Consider the following 17,861-nt stretch of genomic DNA (forward strand, 5'->3'; position numbering starts at 1 on the left):
CTTCCATTTATTGTAACGTCTCTAATTTGAAACTAGTAGGACGTTTCTCCATCCAAAACTGCATACAAATTTAAATTAAAAGAAACAAAAATCTGAACAGATTGAAAATGGCCATCTCTAAAACTACTGTCAAAAGGAGAAAGAATAACATTGATCTTTACAAGACCAGTGACTTGTCATGAATCCTCTTTTGATTCATGATTTCTTGTTAGGGTAGTCTCAGAAGAAGTGAATCCTAGAATCTATGTAGCGTCCTAACATTTCTGTCAATCCAAGGTGTTTAAAGAAGGGCTTAATCTCTCGCTCTTAAAGTAGTTTGCCCAGGCACTATTCCAAATGTAATTCTGGCAGACCTCTCAATAGGCTACACGGATTCTCCCAACATTTTAAGTTCTGGGTTACAGAATCTCATAACAAATATTGCTGTTGGTAGACCAAAGCTATGCTACTTTGCATCCAGTTTAAAGCTAGAACAGAGTTGCAACCATAACTCTGTATTACAGCACAATCAAGTGCTACCAAAATTCATCATTGTTTCTACCGGAGTAACAGATCAGTTCCAACAGAGTACCTTCAGAGACAGAGCATTCTGTAATCCTTTGAAAACAGAAGCATCTTGTTATTAGAGAAGTGATTCAATCACCTAGGTAAACATTACACACTTGGTGGCAATCATAACCATGACCATATTTACCTGTGGGCACATTTCCTGTAACGTGATCTTCAAATTACTGCCATTTATAAGCCTAAACAGATAAATTATTGTGATAATAAACCCCTACATTCCTATGATCTACCTACAGAGGAAATTACAAAGTTGGTTTTACTCTATTGAGGCAATCTGCATTTCTTAGAACCTCTTCCATGCTGGGGCTAACGCAGGGAGCATTTTCTACAGTTAGCTGAGACATATATCTAGAATCATTAAGAGTCCTCTCTGGCAAGGTACCTGACTTGAGACTAAGCACTAGAAAGAATCAACAGCAAACAGGTACTGCTCCTTGGCTCTTGTTCACTCGTTCACAGTGGCTGAAATTCTGAGTGCACAGAGTTGCACTCAGTTTCACTCAGCCAGAGAGATGGATGCATGTCCATCATGGCTAGTAAAATCCAATGAAGAGAGTTAAACCTTTTGTAAAGGCATATCGATCATTACTTTGAAACACTTCACTAAAAATCATATTGATGCTGCAAGTCTAAAACAAACAATTCCTTTACAGGGCAGAAGTTGCAGTAATAGCGAATCAATCCCAGTTAATAGATGCCATGATCGTTGTGACAAATAACTGCTTACTCATCCCCAAAATACCCTATATGTGGTGACCAAAGGGTTATCTTTCATTATTCGGTAGGTGTAAACTATGTCAGCAAAGACAGAAACATAACGCTTTCACTTAGTGACCGCTCTGTTCAATAATCAAGGTATTTCCAACTTTCTTCTGGCTAACCAAAACATGATTCAACCTATGACCCATCTGTCAACCTCAAATGAGAAAAGAATCAGAAAATGCTATAGTAGAGGGGAAGAGAAAACTCCTGAGAATCTGGTGCCAGCTTCCCTTCCTTCTCTCGGGTCTCCAATAAACCGTGCATGGAATCACATTCATCTTTCATCATTCACTCCAACTGCTTTCCATTCTGCCTTGACTTGGAAGCTTTCAGTACCAAAAATAAATGTCTCTGTTTCTGTATGTATAAACTAAAACGACAGTGATACAATTTCAAGCTTGGAAAAGGCTCAGAAATCCATTCACATACAAACAGGAAGAACTCCCAAAATAATCATTGGAGTTAATTGGACAGCAGCTTCTAGCTAGTTGATTGTGTCTACCACATCAATTGGTGTCAAGATTCCTTCTGTTTTCTGGCTCTACATTCTCGTCAATACATGTCCATATAATCCTAGTACTATAAGCATAATAACATTTAAAATATTGTTCTGTTGCCACTACTTAGCACTATTCCCTCACTCCAAAGAATCTTCTTACCCCAACCCACCCACCAAACGAAGAAAAGCTTTCAATACATGACTGTTGCAAGAGCATGATTACAGAAGTCATTACCATCATCTACAATCATATTTTCACCTGTTCATGTGGTGTACACCTGTGGGTTGTTGGCAATACACATGATTGCAGTGTGGGAGATTCCAGGTTCACAACGAGCCCTGTCATCTTTGTTCTCTTAAGCGAATATGCCATGCTATCCCCAAACCTGTGTGAACGCTATTGCCTCTTACAATATCGTCCTGTTTATAAATCTTTTACTTTTTAAGTGCATAAAATACTAAGACAAAAGCCAAACACATATATACAAATAATCAAAATGGGAAAAAATACATATATAAACTAATAATTCAAAGATCTCGAACGAGTGTACTAACATGCCTTTATATTGCGACCTAATGTGCAAGCAGTAGACCACCCCACCACAGGTAAGAAATGAGAAATTTTGAGGGCTATTGAACACTGAATTTTCGCAGCTGAACAGCATAAAGTTATTTAGCGGTGTTCAATAGCCTTCAAACTCACTTCTGTCTGTGGGTTAGAGTGGTCCAGTAGAAAGACTGTAAAAATAAAAACCGTGCAATACAGGCTGGACTAAGATTTTCCCAGTATTTATATTTTTTTGAAGAAAACTTTTAAGGTTTGCATCATCTTACGCATTTTGAAAACAAACTGATCTAAAGATGCCATACACTTTAAATAGTATACAGGCTTTAGCCTACAAATATATCACTACTAATATCATAAATGTACATTTACAAGCAAGATAAAAACTTGTAGCTTCAAGGACTATGGCTTAAGAGTCTAACCAGTTCAGTATGGATTTTGATACTGCTCAAATGATATATACAATATGTTTTTGTTTTTTTATTCATTTATTTTCACTTGGCAAAACTAACACCTCAACAAGTGAATGACATGGGATTCCTTTTTATGGATATGAATACTGATTTTTATAGAGTTTTTTAAAAGAGGATCTAAGAGTTGGTGTTTATTTACCAAATGCTCAGAACAAATATTTGAATATTTCAGTGGGAAACAAACCAGTCTGCATCACAATAATTAGATCCTCTACTATAAATTAAACACAGCTCTCATGCATAGAAATTGGTCACTTTTTCCATCTATGCTTGTGTATTTCAGCCTTCACCCATTCTCTAGCATGGATGTTTCATTGATGGCTGAGGGTAACACTTCAAAAATGAACTAGCTAAACAAACTTCCCAGCAGCACTTGACAGAGCTACACCTATTCTTCCCCATTTCCAAAGCAGTACAGAATTAATTACCAGTTCTATGGATCTATTGTAAGTATAATAGACTAAAGAGCTATCACAGACACATTTATTGTAAAAGCACAATCCCAAGAGTGTCTAGTAGAGGGCCAAAACGATTAACACAAATGCTTTGTCAGATCAAAGATAAAACCTGCACCGCCCAATTGAGGAATGAATTAGAACAGTGGGTTATCTTTCAAATTAACCAGGGCAGTTAGTGAGGAAAATTTCATGAAAGTGTAATTCTTAGCCTTTGTGAATCCACACAGCAGGCATTCTGCCAGCTGACAAGATGATGAAATTTTCATGCTTAAAAAAGCCCTCTTCATTTCCCAATTTAGATTAGCTAGCGTTTCTCTCTCTTTTCATCTATTTGCTCTTCTGAAGCAGAATTAAAAAAACACACCACACAACAGAATCAATTTTTCACAGAATAATGCATTTCTGAAAAGAAGTAAAATCTTTGCCTGTCATTTTTTAGATGTATTTACAATTAGGAATAACATTATTAAAATTGATATTGTTAATACTATTAAGAAATCCACTGATACTGGAACAACGGTAGATAAGTTTTGGAAGGCAGATATAAAATATTTCAATGTTTAATGGGGAAAAATGATTGAAGGAACAAAAATAGAGGCGAATAATTTACAAAAACAATGAGATTGTACCAGGCTTACGAAATTCTATTTGTGCACTAACATTTGCATCTTCTTGAAGGAAAGAAGTACATCACCATTATATTTATTAACCTCACACGCCAAAAAGGGAAAATAGATTTTCCACTTTTAGATTTCATGGCACTCCCCCCTCTAAATTTACACAGCTACATATGAAGGCATTTCAATAGCCTAAGGGAAACAACACGCAACATTCCTAAACGGTTAAAAGAAAAAAATATGTTTTTCAAAGCTCATCGAAAATAGTAAGCTTATTCGTTTCAGTGAGCTGTGGATAAGGCCAAAAGGCTCTTAATAAGGCTGACTTTTTATAAAGTACATCATTATTTGAAGGGTAAAAAAAAAAATCATTTTTCAGCTTATGTTTTTGTATTATGTGCCATTTGACCAACATACAAAAACAGTATTATCTCAAAAAAAATCAAAACTAACGGAGTGACACAGACAATATATTTGTCTATTTAAACAGATACTTCTGCATCTCTTAGATGCAAGGACTACAACAGGAGACATAAGTGTCTCAAAGCTTCCTCAAATGTTTCATTCAGATGGTACTTTGCCACACTACTTCTGTGTGTGTCTTTATAGTTTATAGGATTATATACATTAGTGCAAACACCCATTTGACAAGTTTCAACTCCAGCTGTTACACAGTCACTACAAGTACTTGATGAAAGGAATACACTAAAACTCAGAGCACCTGCTTTTCTAAGAGCTAACAGGACAAAAAGTTTTCTTGACCAACTCAGTGGAAAGTTTTTTTTTTTAAATGAGAATTGTGCAACTTCAAAATTACATTTCACACTAAAATAATCTCACCTTTTCAAATCCTGAATGTATTCCACAGTTAAAAAGTAATTTTAAGCTTTATTATTATAGTTAGCTAGGTTAAAAGCAATTTCTCAGCACTGAAAACATAACCAAATTTATAAAGCCTTCACTTACAAGGACAATTAAATTCCTTTTGGAAGACACTTCATTATCCTATATGCTATGTAATAAGATACATAATAGATTTTAATAGGACAAATCACAATATTCAAACATTTCAGAATTTGGTTCATAGCTCGGTCTTGCGTAGAAAAAAAATCTAGAGAATGGAGTAAAATATTATGCCACTTTTCATTCTTATCAGAAACAATAGTTTTTCCTGTCCTTAAACGTATCTTCCTTCATTAATCAAGTTTACTATTGCACATATTATGCACATTGTATCTAGCACTTTATATGCCAAAGATTATTTAGTACTTAGCATTGTGTACTATGATAACATAAATATATTAAGTCTAAAAAAGTTAATCAGAAGCAATAAAAAAGCAGTCTGTGTAAATGCATTACCTTGATGTATTATATAATAACACACTTTATAATATAATGCATATAGTAGTATCATTTGAATAAAAATTCCGCAGCCAGGTGGACCTTGCAATAAAGTAACTTGAGATTTGGCATTTGAGTAACTTGTCCAAGTCATCTACCTTTACCTTCAATGCAAAGGACGATCAATCCTACCTTGTGAAATACTGCCTGAATTTAAATAGACTATGTTTTGTGCTCCTTTTGATGCAAAGACCTTCATTCAAAGACATTTATACATTCTGAATTTATCATGTCCAGAAAACAGATTAGAAAACATTTACATACAATGGAACAGGAACTAATATAGAAGAAAGAATAAAAAGCATGCTTAGTGTTAAACCGTAATTGAACCTGAAAACTATTATGCTAATTTTCAGCATTGTAAGTGCCATCTGCAAAAATATTTTGTAATACCTGAGAAAACAAATCACAAATATCACAAATTAGGTTAGCCTTTCATTAATAGGCCAAATTTTCAAAAACAAACTTTGATATACTCAAAACTTATGAGCATCCAAAAGTTAGGAGTTCCTTCAAAAATGACATCTGACCTGAGAGCTGTGAAAAAAAGCCCTACATTAGACAACCAAATAATAAAGACAGCTAGCAGGAGGAGAAATTCTATGAAAATTTGACCAAACTGTTAGCTGCCAAGTCAACATATTACAGATGCAAAAAATGTATTAATATAAAAATCTATTTTTTTTCTAACCTGTAACCATTTTGGTCAGTGTGAAAATGGGAATTCCAAATATTACAATATTATTTTTTTTCCACAATGCCATACAATGCTAACCATCTGAAAATATGGAAAACAGAGCTAGTACACCTGTAGTAAAGCTGACAAATACAGTTACAAAAAACATATACAACTGACTATCTTGACATGAGACTGAGCTATCTGGAAAACAAAACAACACAACATTCTAAATTAGTATTTTAAGAATCACTAATTGATAGTTTCATTTTCATAAAGTTGGGGTTTGCTATTGCATGCTACTATTTTGTACAATACAAAAAAGGGTAATATGACATTCACTAAATTCAGGGACAACTTAGAAAACTAATTTGATAGGGCAGAATATTTTCTGAATACTTACATTGTAGTATTTTCGGAGGTAGCGTCTAATATCCAACAGTAATTTGTTGTTCATTTGAACCACATGGTTGAAAGGAGGCTCTTCACATTCACTCTTACTGCACCTTTCCAAGCTGGGTTCAATAAATCGCCCCTGAAAACAGAAGTGTAAAACAACATATATCATGACAGCAGATTATGGCAGCATATAAAGTTATTACAGGAGTTTAGACATAAAACTTTCCCTAAGAAAAAGAATAGTCTTAAAGTTTTTTTCAAATTTTTTTTTTCACGTATATCTCTAATATCTAGGCCTTCTTCCTTTCCATCATAGTTGGCCATGCCCATACACAGTTGGTCCTCTGATAGGACCAACAGTTTTCCAATTTTCTTCTTAATGAAAGGTCTTTTGGAGATTATGCTTCCTCTACTACTAAATTAACCACTCCACAAATTATGTTGAGGAAAAAAAACCACAAACATAGCCTGTGAACAAATCACACTTCCTCCAACAACAGTGTTTCTGTTTTACCAAGGACAACAAGGTTCTGCCCCAACCTACTGTTCAGATCACTGAAATCCATCTTAGGGACACCAATTACAAGATTACTAACAGTGCTGAAGAGACAAACCTTGTGAAACAAGAACGAGGTGACCATCTTTTATCTTCCCCGAAGTGCAAAGAACACCTTTTACAGTTTTACAGAATCTCATTTGCTTTATTTTTGAAAGCTTTTGAATGCCTGACATGAAAATTTCAGAACCTGGAAGCAATGTATGAACTGCTGAAATTGAATTTGGTTGAATTCTCATTAAAATAACAACAACCTGTGAGGTTGGGTGGTTGTAAAACTTTAACAAAGTTCTCTTTCCAGTTAAGGCTTAACAATTATGCTTTTCTGAACCATCTTGGCTAAACCCCCACTCACAACACTAAATAATTCCACTAAATAATTGTGTGGGGATTTTTTTTGTTCTTTTGTTGTTTGTTTTTAATGTGTTTTTTGATTTTTTTTAAAGAGTTTGACATCTACTTCTCTTCAGTTGCCCATCTGCAAGTTGTCAAGCCTATGTGCAATTAACTATTTTATTTACAGCTGTAATGAACAAAAGTCAAGGATTTACAAAGCATTGCTCGATTTGCGTGCTTTTTCGTCTTACTTGCTTCCAGAGACCACTTTATTTTGATTCAGAAATATTCAAAACATCTGCTGTTTGTCCAAATTAACTTAAAATAATTACTTTTAATTTAGATAAAAGATTTATTTGCTTTCATTTTCAAGGTTTTCACTACTCTGAAGTTTGCTAATTTGCCAATGACTAATACACGCATAATATCGCTGCAGAGTTAAACACTTGGCCCTATTTCAAGTTGTGATCCAAGGTCCCAGAGACATTTTTTGGCAGAACTTCTCAACAAGAATGCACCCCTATGACTTTTTATGTTCAATATACAAAGACAGAAGGAAAGATAACAGAAAAACCTTACTGGCAAGAAAGGAAGTGGAATGTAAGAAGATAAACACAAATTTCAAAAACACTTTGTTCCAATTAACATGATTTAGGTTAAGAAATTACCATTGCTACACGAAAGTTTCATTAAATAGAGAACTGGAAGTTACTCAGGTGTTAAGATAAGGCTGCCTTAAAAAGTTACAGTTCACAATCATTCATGAATGTGGGCAAACAGATTAATGAAGCCAGCTTATCTCACATGTTCTCCTAGACTACACTGTTCCTGGCTGAGATGCAAAAATGGGAAAAATATTTCTGCGCTGTCCTATCAGCATATTTCTGTTCCAAAGCTATAAACAGCAGTACTTAAACAATACAGTATCTTCTCCTACATCATATGAATCCTATCTGAAAAGCCCATTCCTCTACAACTATTTTACTCCCTTGCCAATGAAGAGAAATAAAACAGAAAACTAACCGAGCAGTCAAATACATTGTCATAAATATTCTCTGTTCCACATTTGAGGCAGGAAAACTTGAATCTTTCACAGTCTCTATATTTCTCCTCATCAGTGAGCTGAGCTGGGCCACCAACCAAGGCATCATTCTCCTCATCTTTATGGTAATGGTGATGGACTCTGAATTGGGAAGGATCCAGTCCTATTAATAAGAAACAAAAATTTCAAAAGACTAAGAGGTCAACCATGCTAGTAGGCTCATTTTTCATATGCTTGGTGAAGCAGATTCAAAAGAAAGTTACAAAATGTAAATTCAGAAGCTGAAAATCTGTCCTTAGCAAAAAATCCTCTATAAATATAAATACATTTTACAATTTTTAACCACAAAACATGAAGAAATCTTCTTACTTATCTTCTTACGCAAGATTGCTTTATAAATAAAACAAGCACGTTGCATTATCATGGGAGTATGCAACAGAACATTTTGTTTCTGAGGAAACCACTCCTAACGGATGGCTTCATTGTTATTTTCTTCTTAAGTTACGTTGAAAATATTTCAATAAAAATGTGCATCGTTATTAAGAAACGGTCTTTAAATCGAAATGGCACCATTAGAACTGAAAACAGAGAATAAAAACCCCATTAAAGAAACGCGGGTGCACTGCTATTACCAACTCCTTCAACTCCGTAGACAACTGCCAACTCTGATTTCAATGCAGTGGTCGATTTCATTTTGGCTCAGTGGTTAACAGCATGTAGGTTTCAATCTAATGCAGTGGTTAAAATTCAGCAGCAGCATTTAAAACGGCAGCACTGGAGACAAAATGCTTTATTTCTGATTGCCAGAACTCAAGATTTTAAACAAATAAATACACAAAAGAGATCCTAAAAATACTGATTCAACCACAAATAAGTAAATAAGCAAGCAAGCACAAAGTTCACCGCCCTAGGAATAAAACTGCCAAAGTAAACTTAATAAAAATCCTCATTTTTTGTCACCCTTTGTCATGTTCAACCTTTTAGAAGTCCATTTATTCCACCCATAGCTTTTCCTGTTGTAGTTGCTGCTGTTCTTTATCTCTAGCAAATAAAACAAGCTAGAAAAAAATCATTCTATGAGTGTAAAAGAAAATGCTTAGAAAACTATGGCTTACTTTAGTAATAAGAAAAGATCGAAGAGAAGTCTTTTAAAAATGTTTTTAAGAAGGACTAATTAAGCCAAGTAAAATATTACCTTGTATCTTTCCATATCGTGTGTAAAATTCAGTAACAAATGTAATAATTATCGTTGAAAAAAGCACAAAAGATTACAAATTAGGAAGTGAAACTAGATTTTACTTTTTTACTACAGTACAGGAAGACTTAAAAGAAAACATTTGGGAACAATATTCAGTTACTCTAGATATATATTACTGCACACATATAACAGTTGTCTTACACCGGCAGATGCAGATTGTCTTTATATAAAAGGTCTGATATCTGTGACTATTATCACTATTCTGAGCTTCTACTTTACAACTGTAAGACAAATTCAAGGACAAGCAAATTCCAATGTGAAAAAAAGCTTAATTGGTTCTTGATAAAGCAGAGTTTTCACTAAGATTTAATCTTCCTAATTTCAGTTTTATCAAAAGAAACAAATGGCAGTGCGTAAGGGTAACAACTTATCTCAAAGAGGTTCTTAAACTTTTAACACAGTTCTCTGCTATTCATTAAGAGAAGAAGGAAAGAAATAAAAAAACATTGCTAATATCATATTTTACACCTTAACACACATGGCACCCTCCAAAGAAAACTAGGGTTGGATTTTTTTTTTTTTTAAAGTTTCCTATTTTTGAAAAAAAATGTCGGCAATATATGTGCTGTTTTAGAAAACAAGGAGAATGTTCTGCAACAAACATGCAGTAGATAAAAGTTTTAGAAAGGGGACAAGTTTAGCATTAAGATTTTGCAAAACAGAAAAGATCAAAAATCAACTGAAGCATGGAGTAGGTTGAATCTAAGACAGTAATGGTGACTACAAATAAAAATGCACAGGTTATTGTGAGCTCAGGACTGTAATGAAAAAAGATCATTGCAACTTTCTGATACAGATGCTATTAACGTTCAGCTAGAAATCTATCTTTGGTAGTTTCCCCAAAAGCAGTAGCAGAGCAAATTAGTGCACTAAATAAGAGAGAAATTTTCCTCTTCAGTCAACTGCACTTTTCTAATATTCAGTCAAAAATGGTAAGAGCCAATAAGCACAGAGGCGTTTGGTAATAATCTAAAAAGGAAAAAAAATATATTCATTGAAGAATTTGAACCACACCTATCTCTGAACTTTCTTAGCTGTTTTGGCTGGAGAGTAAAACAGAAAAAAAATATTGTGATGATCCCAGTATACATTTAATTTTTAGTGTGTAAACAGCCCCAGTGAAATCAAAGGGTCTGCAAATCAGGCTTTTAAACCCCATGCCTACATTAATTATCTGGTGGAATTGGGACCTATTTTTTCTATTATCTCCTTTCAGGAATGGTTAGTTGGTTCGATTAATGCATTTCAGCACACCAACTTGTCTCCTCTGGGACCAGGTCACAGTGGACATATTACAATATTTGGTAAGCAAAACAGGGAATATCTAATAAATAGCATTTTTTAAAATTATTATTATTATTTTAAATAGTTAGAATGAGAAGGCCCAGTGAACTTCCCTAAACTCCTCTCATCTTCTATGAGATCAAGAAAAATCAAAAGGAGTTTGTCTTACTCTGAGAATCAAATCTATCTAAACGTACCTATGCCCCAGGTAAGCTTTCCAGTCTGTCAAAAAATGCAAAGTTGCACGTATGACAAAGGAAAGGCGTGTAATGCTAAAACTCACAGATCAACATGGAGCGACAAAAGTAAATAATAAAGGAAAGTTCCACAACTTGTTCCTGAATTACGGAACGGAATTGTTAAAACATTTTTGGCAAGCGAAAAGGTCACTGAGGAAACTGAAACGCCAAGTATATTTTACTCAGCACAATATTTTAAAAACAAAAATTTCTGCAGATCATTTTCCAGATTTTCCACAGGCTATCATTGCAATTTCCTGCTCTCTCCCAAGCGAACAGAAGCGACAAAAGCGAAAGGCACCGGAGCCGCCGAGTTTCAGCTTTCAAGGAAACGTTTGGGAAGACGTTATCAAGTTCTTCCGCGGATTTTTTCGTTTGTGGGACCAAGCCCGGGGTGTTTCCGTCTGTTCGGTGTGTGTTACCCCCCATACGCTGTACTCCAGGGGCCGGTCAGCGGCGGCGGGCAGGCCCCGGCCCCCCGAGCGACGGGCGGCGCACAGAGGGCTGGTGCTGCCACCTAGAGCCCCGGCCGCGCACTTGTGGCGCCCCGAGCAGGGCCGGGCCCGACGGCTGCGGGTGACGGCCAGGCGGCCGGGAGGTTTTCACGTCAAAAAAGCCGGCGTCGGGTTTTTCGCTGCTTCTCGTGAGAGAGAGGCTCGTGCCGGGCAGGGGCAGCCCGCTTCCCGAAGAGGATTTGTCCCAAGGCTGGCTCCTGTTGCAGTGATTGTGGGGACGGCTCAGCCTCGGCAGTAACCCCTGAGCGTGCGGGCACCCGTGCAAACGCAGAGCCAGGCTCCTGCTGCCATTTCAGGCAGAGGTGAGCCCAGGCCAGGCCAGTAGTTTGTTTTACTGAGAAATACGAGCAATGAAACCCAAGCAGTATACAGAGGACAGACCCTGCGTGTGCGCCCCTCTCCTCCTCTCCCCTCCTCTCCTGGAGTGCCCGCCTCACGTCTCTGCCCTGACCACGGCCGTTAGGGGACTGGGGCACCTCTGCTCCACGAACTACACGTACGACACACTTCAGCAAGCCTGAGTTTCTAAGTATGGCTAAAGCATTGCAAAGAAAAGAAAGAAGCCAAGCCACAAACAACAAAATTCATCAGCTCTGGAGCTTTTTACTCTATTGTCATCGGTTTTTGCTGTTACTTTAACCTTCATTCCCACCCTTCTGCTCTCACCTTACCGCCTAATGTGAGAAAACCGAGGAAAAATAGGGAAGCTTCACCAATTCTTGCTTGCCACACGGTGAGCACAAACCGGTCCTGTCAGGAGGGGCGCTCTGGGTACTGCTAACCATGACTAAATGACTCCCTAGGAGAGGGGGGGGGGGGGGAAAAAGTCATACCTTTAAGGCGGGGGGGATCTTACAAGGAGGAGTTAACATGCAGACACTGGGAGGAAGGAGGAACTGGTGCTGGGAGGTACTCATGATGCCAAGCCTCAGCAGGACCCAAGAATGACTTCCCCAAAATCAGATAACCTACCTAAGAAATACCCCAATGTCAAACACCTTACAGAGCACCGATGTGCACTTCTGTTTGTAAAGCAGCAGCAGCATGTCTCTTTCAGATAACCATGACATAGTCTAGGACTGACTCTGCTTCCGTAATGTTTAGATGCTTTTGATGACAGAGAAACAATACAGGATTTTTCTTTGACACCAGGAGTAGTATCTACATAACAACAAAGTTTATTTTAAACTTGTTAAGAGGAGTGTTCTGCCAATCAAGTTCTTTTTGATTAAAAACTATGGTCACCTTCAAAATGATCTAAGCCAGGTCTCCAAGCACTGAAGAAGATCAGATTTATTGACTGAAATCATCAGATTGCACATTTTACTTAGTTTCAGAAACCCTGACAACCCTCACCTTGTCATTGCATTTCCCTGAGAACTTTAAGAAAAAGAGGGAATGCAGGAGTATGCTCAGGAGGTTCTCATTTTTAGAAACAATGAATTTCCATCCCTTAAGGCTAGGCAGACCTCCTACAATGTCCAAAAACAAAAGGCAATTTTCAGCTTGATTCCATAGTGAATAAATGTGATATTTAAAGAGTTCTCTGCAATTTTTAGGTGTGGTTATTTGCTTTTGTTCTTCAGTGTCTAAAATAGCTTAGTTAAAATAACTTACTTTGAGCACAGACAGAACAAAGAACTTTTCATCATTTTGCTATGAGCCAAGCCTCCCTAAGCAGAGCTCAATTTTATCTACTTGGACTAACACGGTGATATGCCAATTAAATATTCACATTATAAGGAGATCCTGTTAAATATGAAGCCAAGACCTTTTTGCTACAACCATTCTCCCTATACAGACTCTTCCACAATGTAACAGGATAAACCAGATCAGACAGAGAAGGATACACAATGAGAATGCATACAAGTTTCAGCCCACAGATATAACACCTAGGTATCCCTCCAGAACAGTAGCTTTCTTCTTCAAAATAGAAAAATATGCTCTTTTGCAAAAAGATAGGGAAAACAACAAGAATTTGGCTGTGTAACATAATGAATACACTATACAAAAAAGCCCAACTTAACAAAGAACAATAACACATTTGCTACTAAGCTGGTCTCTAATATCTTGTACACTTGAAATCATTTTCATTTTCTTTGAAACAAACACACGACTATCCTTACAGTACTGTTTAAAAAAGCTCTAAGATAACTTCAACTTGCAACGATTTACGTACAACTCTGATTAAGTGCTGTATATAAACACATAAGTAGAAGGATAGTTTTGAAAAAGACTCGACTTTAATCCCAAACTCAATTTAAGCATTGCCAAGAAAACAAAGATGAAGATGATACTGGTAATAAATATTATCATATATAATTATGACACCATAATTATATGATAACATATGGAGATAATATTATATTTCCATATATTATCTTTTTATTATTATTCTTTTATTATTGCTTTTTATCTCCATCTTGATGCTATCAAGTGGCATACAGCTCTTAAAACCTGGGCACTTAATCTAGGTGCCTGAAGGGAGATAGTCTTATAAATCTAACTTGTTGTGAATAAAGAAAAATTGAATTTGAGCCTAACTTTACCGGACCAACAACCTTTGCTCCACAAATACTAAGCCTTTTTTTTTTTTTTTTAACCTAAACAAAGTGCAAGAGCTTGCCTCGTATTTTAAAATTTTAAACCAAAGTAAAATCCTTTTCAGTTTGGCCACATAGTCCACTCTGACATCAAGGGAAAGTTGTATACCGAGGCCCTACCACATAAACAGCATGATTTGTGTGTGTAAAGTAGGACTGACACCTCCTCAAAGGATCAGAGCTGTTGGGGATACACTGCAACACCCAGTGCCTCCAAGATGCACTCCTGCAGCCAAACAACCACGTCTGTGCTCATCGTGCTCACATTCCCAAAGTTGTTTGTTTGATTTTACAGACAACTTAGAAATGGAGACGGAAAAAGCTGCACATTATACAGATTGCCCTGGGATATTAAGACCTTTTAGGATGAAACTACAGAGGTGCCTTGTCCCAGGTGAACAGTCCTGACAACGCATTGCCTGCTGGTTTTAAGTGGCCAGTTCTTGGACCTTGGCCATCTCCTGTATACATAACACTGAGGGCCAACTCTACTTTGGTTCACAACTTCAGAATGCTTGAAGCCATCTCTGCAGGTCTGAACTTCCTACAGACATGGTATCAAATAGGAGATGATTACACTCACACAGGGCAAATTCTCTAAAAAAGTTTTCTTGTGATAGAGGGCAGTCATGTCAAGAATTCATCAACCAGCTTTTTCCACATCCTAGAGTTAAGAGTTTCAAAAACCAAGCTAGGTGTGGGCTATACAGATCACAACATTTCTGTTTATCTAGGAGACCATGACTGTTGGTGAATCATTTTTAGGGAGGAAACAATACAGAAAAGGTTACACACAAATCATTGTATTTTCAGAGAAAGATGCTTGAATGAACGGTTTAATTTTTCAACACCCATACTTCCTTCTACAGATGGAGAAGGCAATCAGAATTGGGCAGAAAAATATCTAATTACTTTAACATCCTCTTAAAAGGAAAACCAGCTGTAACAAGGGCAATTCCCCGTTGCTCATTGGAATAAAAACTCATGATTCTGTGGGTCACTAGCATTACGCACATTTTCTTAGCACTTTTTTTGGCTGCTTGCCTGTCCCATATGGAGAAATGAAGACTGTTAGTAAGGTTTTGTGTTTCTGTTACCCAGTAGGTCAGTTCTAGCAAAAAAAATTCTACACTTACAGAATACAAAAAAAAGTATCCTTTCATTATAATTACAACTGGTTTCTCTAGAGAGTGCTAGAGAGCGCATACTCCAGAACTACTTCCGTAGCTTAGGAAAATCTCAAGAGACGTGCAATAGTACTGTCACCAAACACCATCAGTACTGTCACATGAACAAGAGATTTTTGCAACTCTGAACAGGATTATGAGATCAAGTTCATGTTAATGAGCACCTCCCGAAAAATGTTATTCTGCAGTAGTCGTACAAGTCATACTTACAATCCAAACTGCTTTCTATAGACTACCTAACACATGCTATCATTCACTGTACAAAGACTGATTTTTCAGAAGCATTTGTTATGAAACATATATTTAAACTTCTCACTTTGTCTTGTAATTCTTTAAATAAGCTGAATTTAGAATACTTACCTAACCACGTTGCAATAAGAACAGAGTCAATTCCCTCTATAGGCTCACATATTCTAGCAACTACTGGATGTATTTGCTGTGACAAGTAGTATTGAGTATCAACAGTAAGATTGTCTTGCTTTTGCAACTGTTCTGGAGCGTATGCTCGCTGGCTGGCACCGAGATTTGATCCATCCTAAGACAGGAGACAGAAATAAAAAGGTATGAAAAAAGTAACATCCACATTCAGTCTATACAACGGATTATGCTTCAAATATTATTATTTTAATACAAAATTGTTACACAATCACTCTTTTGGTTGATTTATTATGCATCCAAAACAAATCCAACAGTAGTAAAAAAAATACACTGCTGATGCTGGCATCAACTAGCAAGTTCAAGAATGTAAATCCAGCTTGTATTATTGCAGCCTACACGTGCAAATCAGTAAGAGTAGACAGAGTAAACAGTCCCATCTGTCAATTCTGAAATGCACAATGAAAACACATTGTAACCATCAGCCCAGTTAAAAATATGCAGAGGGCATGCATTTTGGATTCACTTTGTACTAAACTAGCATTATCATTTTGCACAACAAGCAAATTCCAAGTCCTGGATATTGAAACTATATCTCTTTTGCTATGAAATTTATATGCTTTGATTCTATAAAGAAACAAATAGAATGAATGGTCAGAGAATGGACCACCATTTATTGGCATGAAAATAAATGACAGAGGCAATAGCATCCAATTGAAAGAGTAAAAAATACTGAAAGAAACACATGGCAACACCTCAAGCCAAAAGAGGAAGGCCACTCAGAGGCTTAGAGTATACATTAAATTCTTCTCCAAGTCAAAACAGAAAGACGAGGAAAAAATAAATTTGGGAAAGTAACTAAATTGTAAACAGTGTTCACAGAGGAATTAAGTATCAACTCTAAAAAGATTGTACTCTTAAGTAGAATGCAACTTATTACCAGTCCACAACTACACTAGGAAATTATATTTTTAATGTGCGTCAAAATCCTACAGCAGAACTTACAGTAGGATTTTAACAAGTATTCAGGAATAGAAGTAAACCTTGGAGGGGTGGGGGAAGGAGACCAGAATGTATTTTTTTGCTAAGTATACAGTCCTCTTGCCTTTTTTTTTTTTTTTTTTTTTACAGCCAAATAAAACTTAGCATTAACATGACACCTTCCTCTTGCACATAAGGCAAGATACCGGCTTCTATAGGGTCAGCAACCATGGACTGAAAATCCATCACTAAAAAAGACAGACTGCAAACCATTGGTCCCTCCTACTCCTTTCAGACAACTCGTATTCAGAACAAAATTAATTTAGGACTATTCAGCTCATCCAGCTGCTTTGCTAAAATAATTGTAATGCAATTCCTTCAGCTCTCTTCTTTCAACAAGTACATTCTTCTCTTGCATTGTGTCATTGCTCAGCCGTACCCGTGGCCCAGCTCTCATAAGTCTTGGCAGCTTCTTCATACCAGGATAAGAACTCTCAATTAAGTAAAAAACAATATGTTTCAGTTTTTAACGATAAAGGAGATGAAATAGGGATCCGCTGTAGCATTCACAAGCCCGTCAGTTTTGCATAAGAGATCCCTTGGCTCATTTAATCCAACTCAGCTTTTATTTTTTTAGTCAAATTCAAACTAGAGTATGTATTTGTAAAAAAAAAATGATATCCAAGTCACTCATGCCAGTACCTAGCTACTAAGAGGTCCATGTTTCATAACATGTTTAAACATTTAAAAGACAATGATATCAAGCTGATATCAAGCATTCAAAAATCAAGCAGTGGAGTTTTTAGAAAATCCACGACTCTGGAGCATCTCTCTGCTGTGTAACAGCAGGTAACGTCGTGACATACATTCCACACGTATCACCTACATGTTTAATGTTTCTTCCGCACGCACAGCAGACAGTGCTGCCTAAGGAAGAATGCTAATTGCTTCCAGTCTTCAGCAGCAGAACTTCGCCTGCCTCCTTTTAAATGGGCACAGACACAGCGAAGTATTTTCAGGCCAGGTTACTTCAGAAGGAAGCACTAATAAATATTAAGCAGATGGTCA

The 17,861-nt window shown here is 36.6% G+C and overlaps 1 protein-coding gene across 14 annotated transcripts in view; it reads right to left on the minus strand.

The window, feature by feature from the left end:
• Positions 1 to 17,861, minus strand: part of POLA1 (DNA polymerase alpha 1, catalytic subunit) — a 203,219-nt gene that overhangs the window by 105,550 nt on the left and 79,808 nt on the right. For 13 of the 14 annotated variants that reach the window (XM_040531361.1, XM_040531432.1, XM_040531486.1 and 10 more), the window contains exons 32-34: positions 15,798 to 15,972; positions 8,333 to 8,514; positions 6,422 to 6,553 (exon numbers count right to left, since the gene is read on the minus strand). In XM_040531361.1, the coding sequence (XP_040387295.1) occupies positions 6,422 to 6,553; positions 8,333 to 8,514; positions 15,798 to 15,972 (489 nt within the window). Of the gene's footprint in view, positions 1 to 4,997; positions 5,736 to 6,421; positions 6,554 to 8,332; positions 8,515 to 15,797; positions 15,973 to 17,861 lie in introns of those variants that run through there. The other variant, XM_040531466.1, reaches the window with a different exon arrangement.

Source organism: Cygnus olor, chromosome 1, assembly GCF_009769625.2.
Source record: "Cygnus olor isolate bCygOlo1 chromosome 1, bCygOlo1.pri.v2, whole genome shotgun sequence".
Classification (NCBI taxonomy): domain Eukaryota; kingdom Metazoa; phylum Chordata; class Aves; order Anseriformes; family Anatidae; genus Cygnus; species Cygnus olor.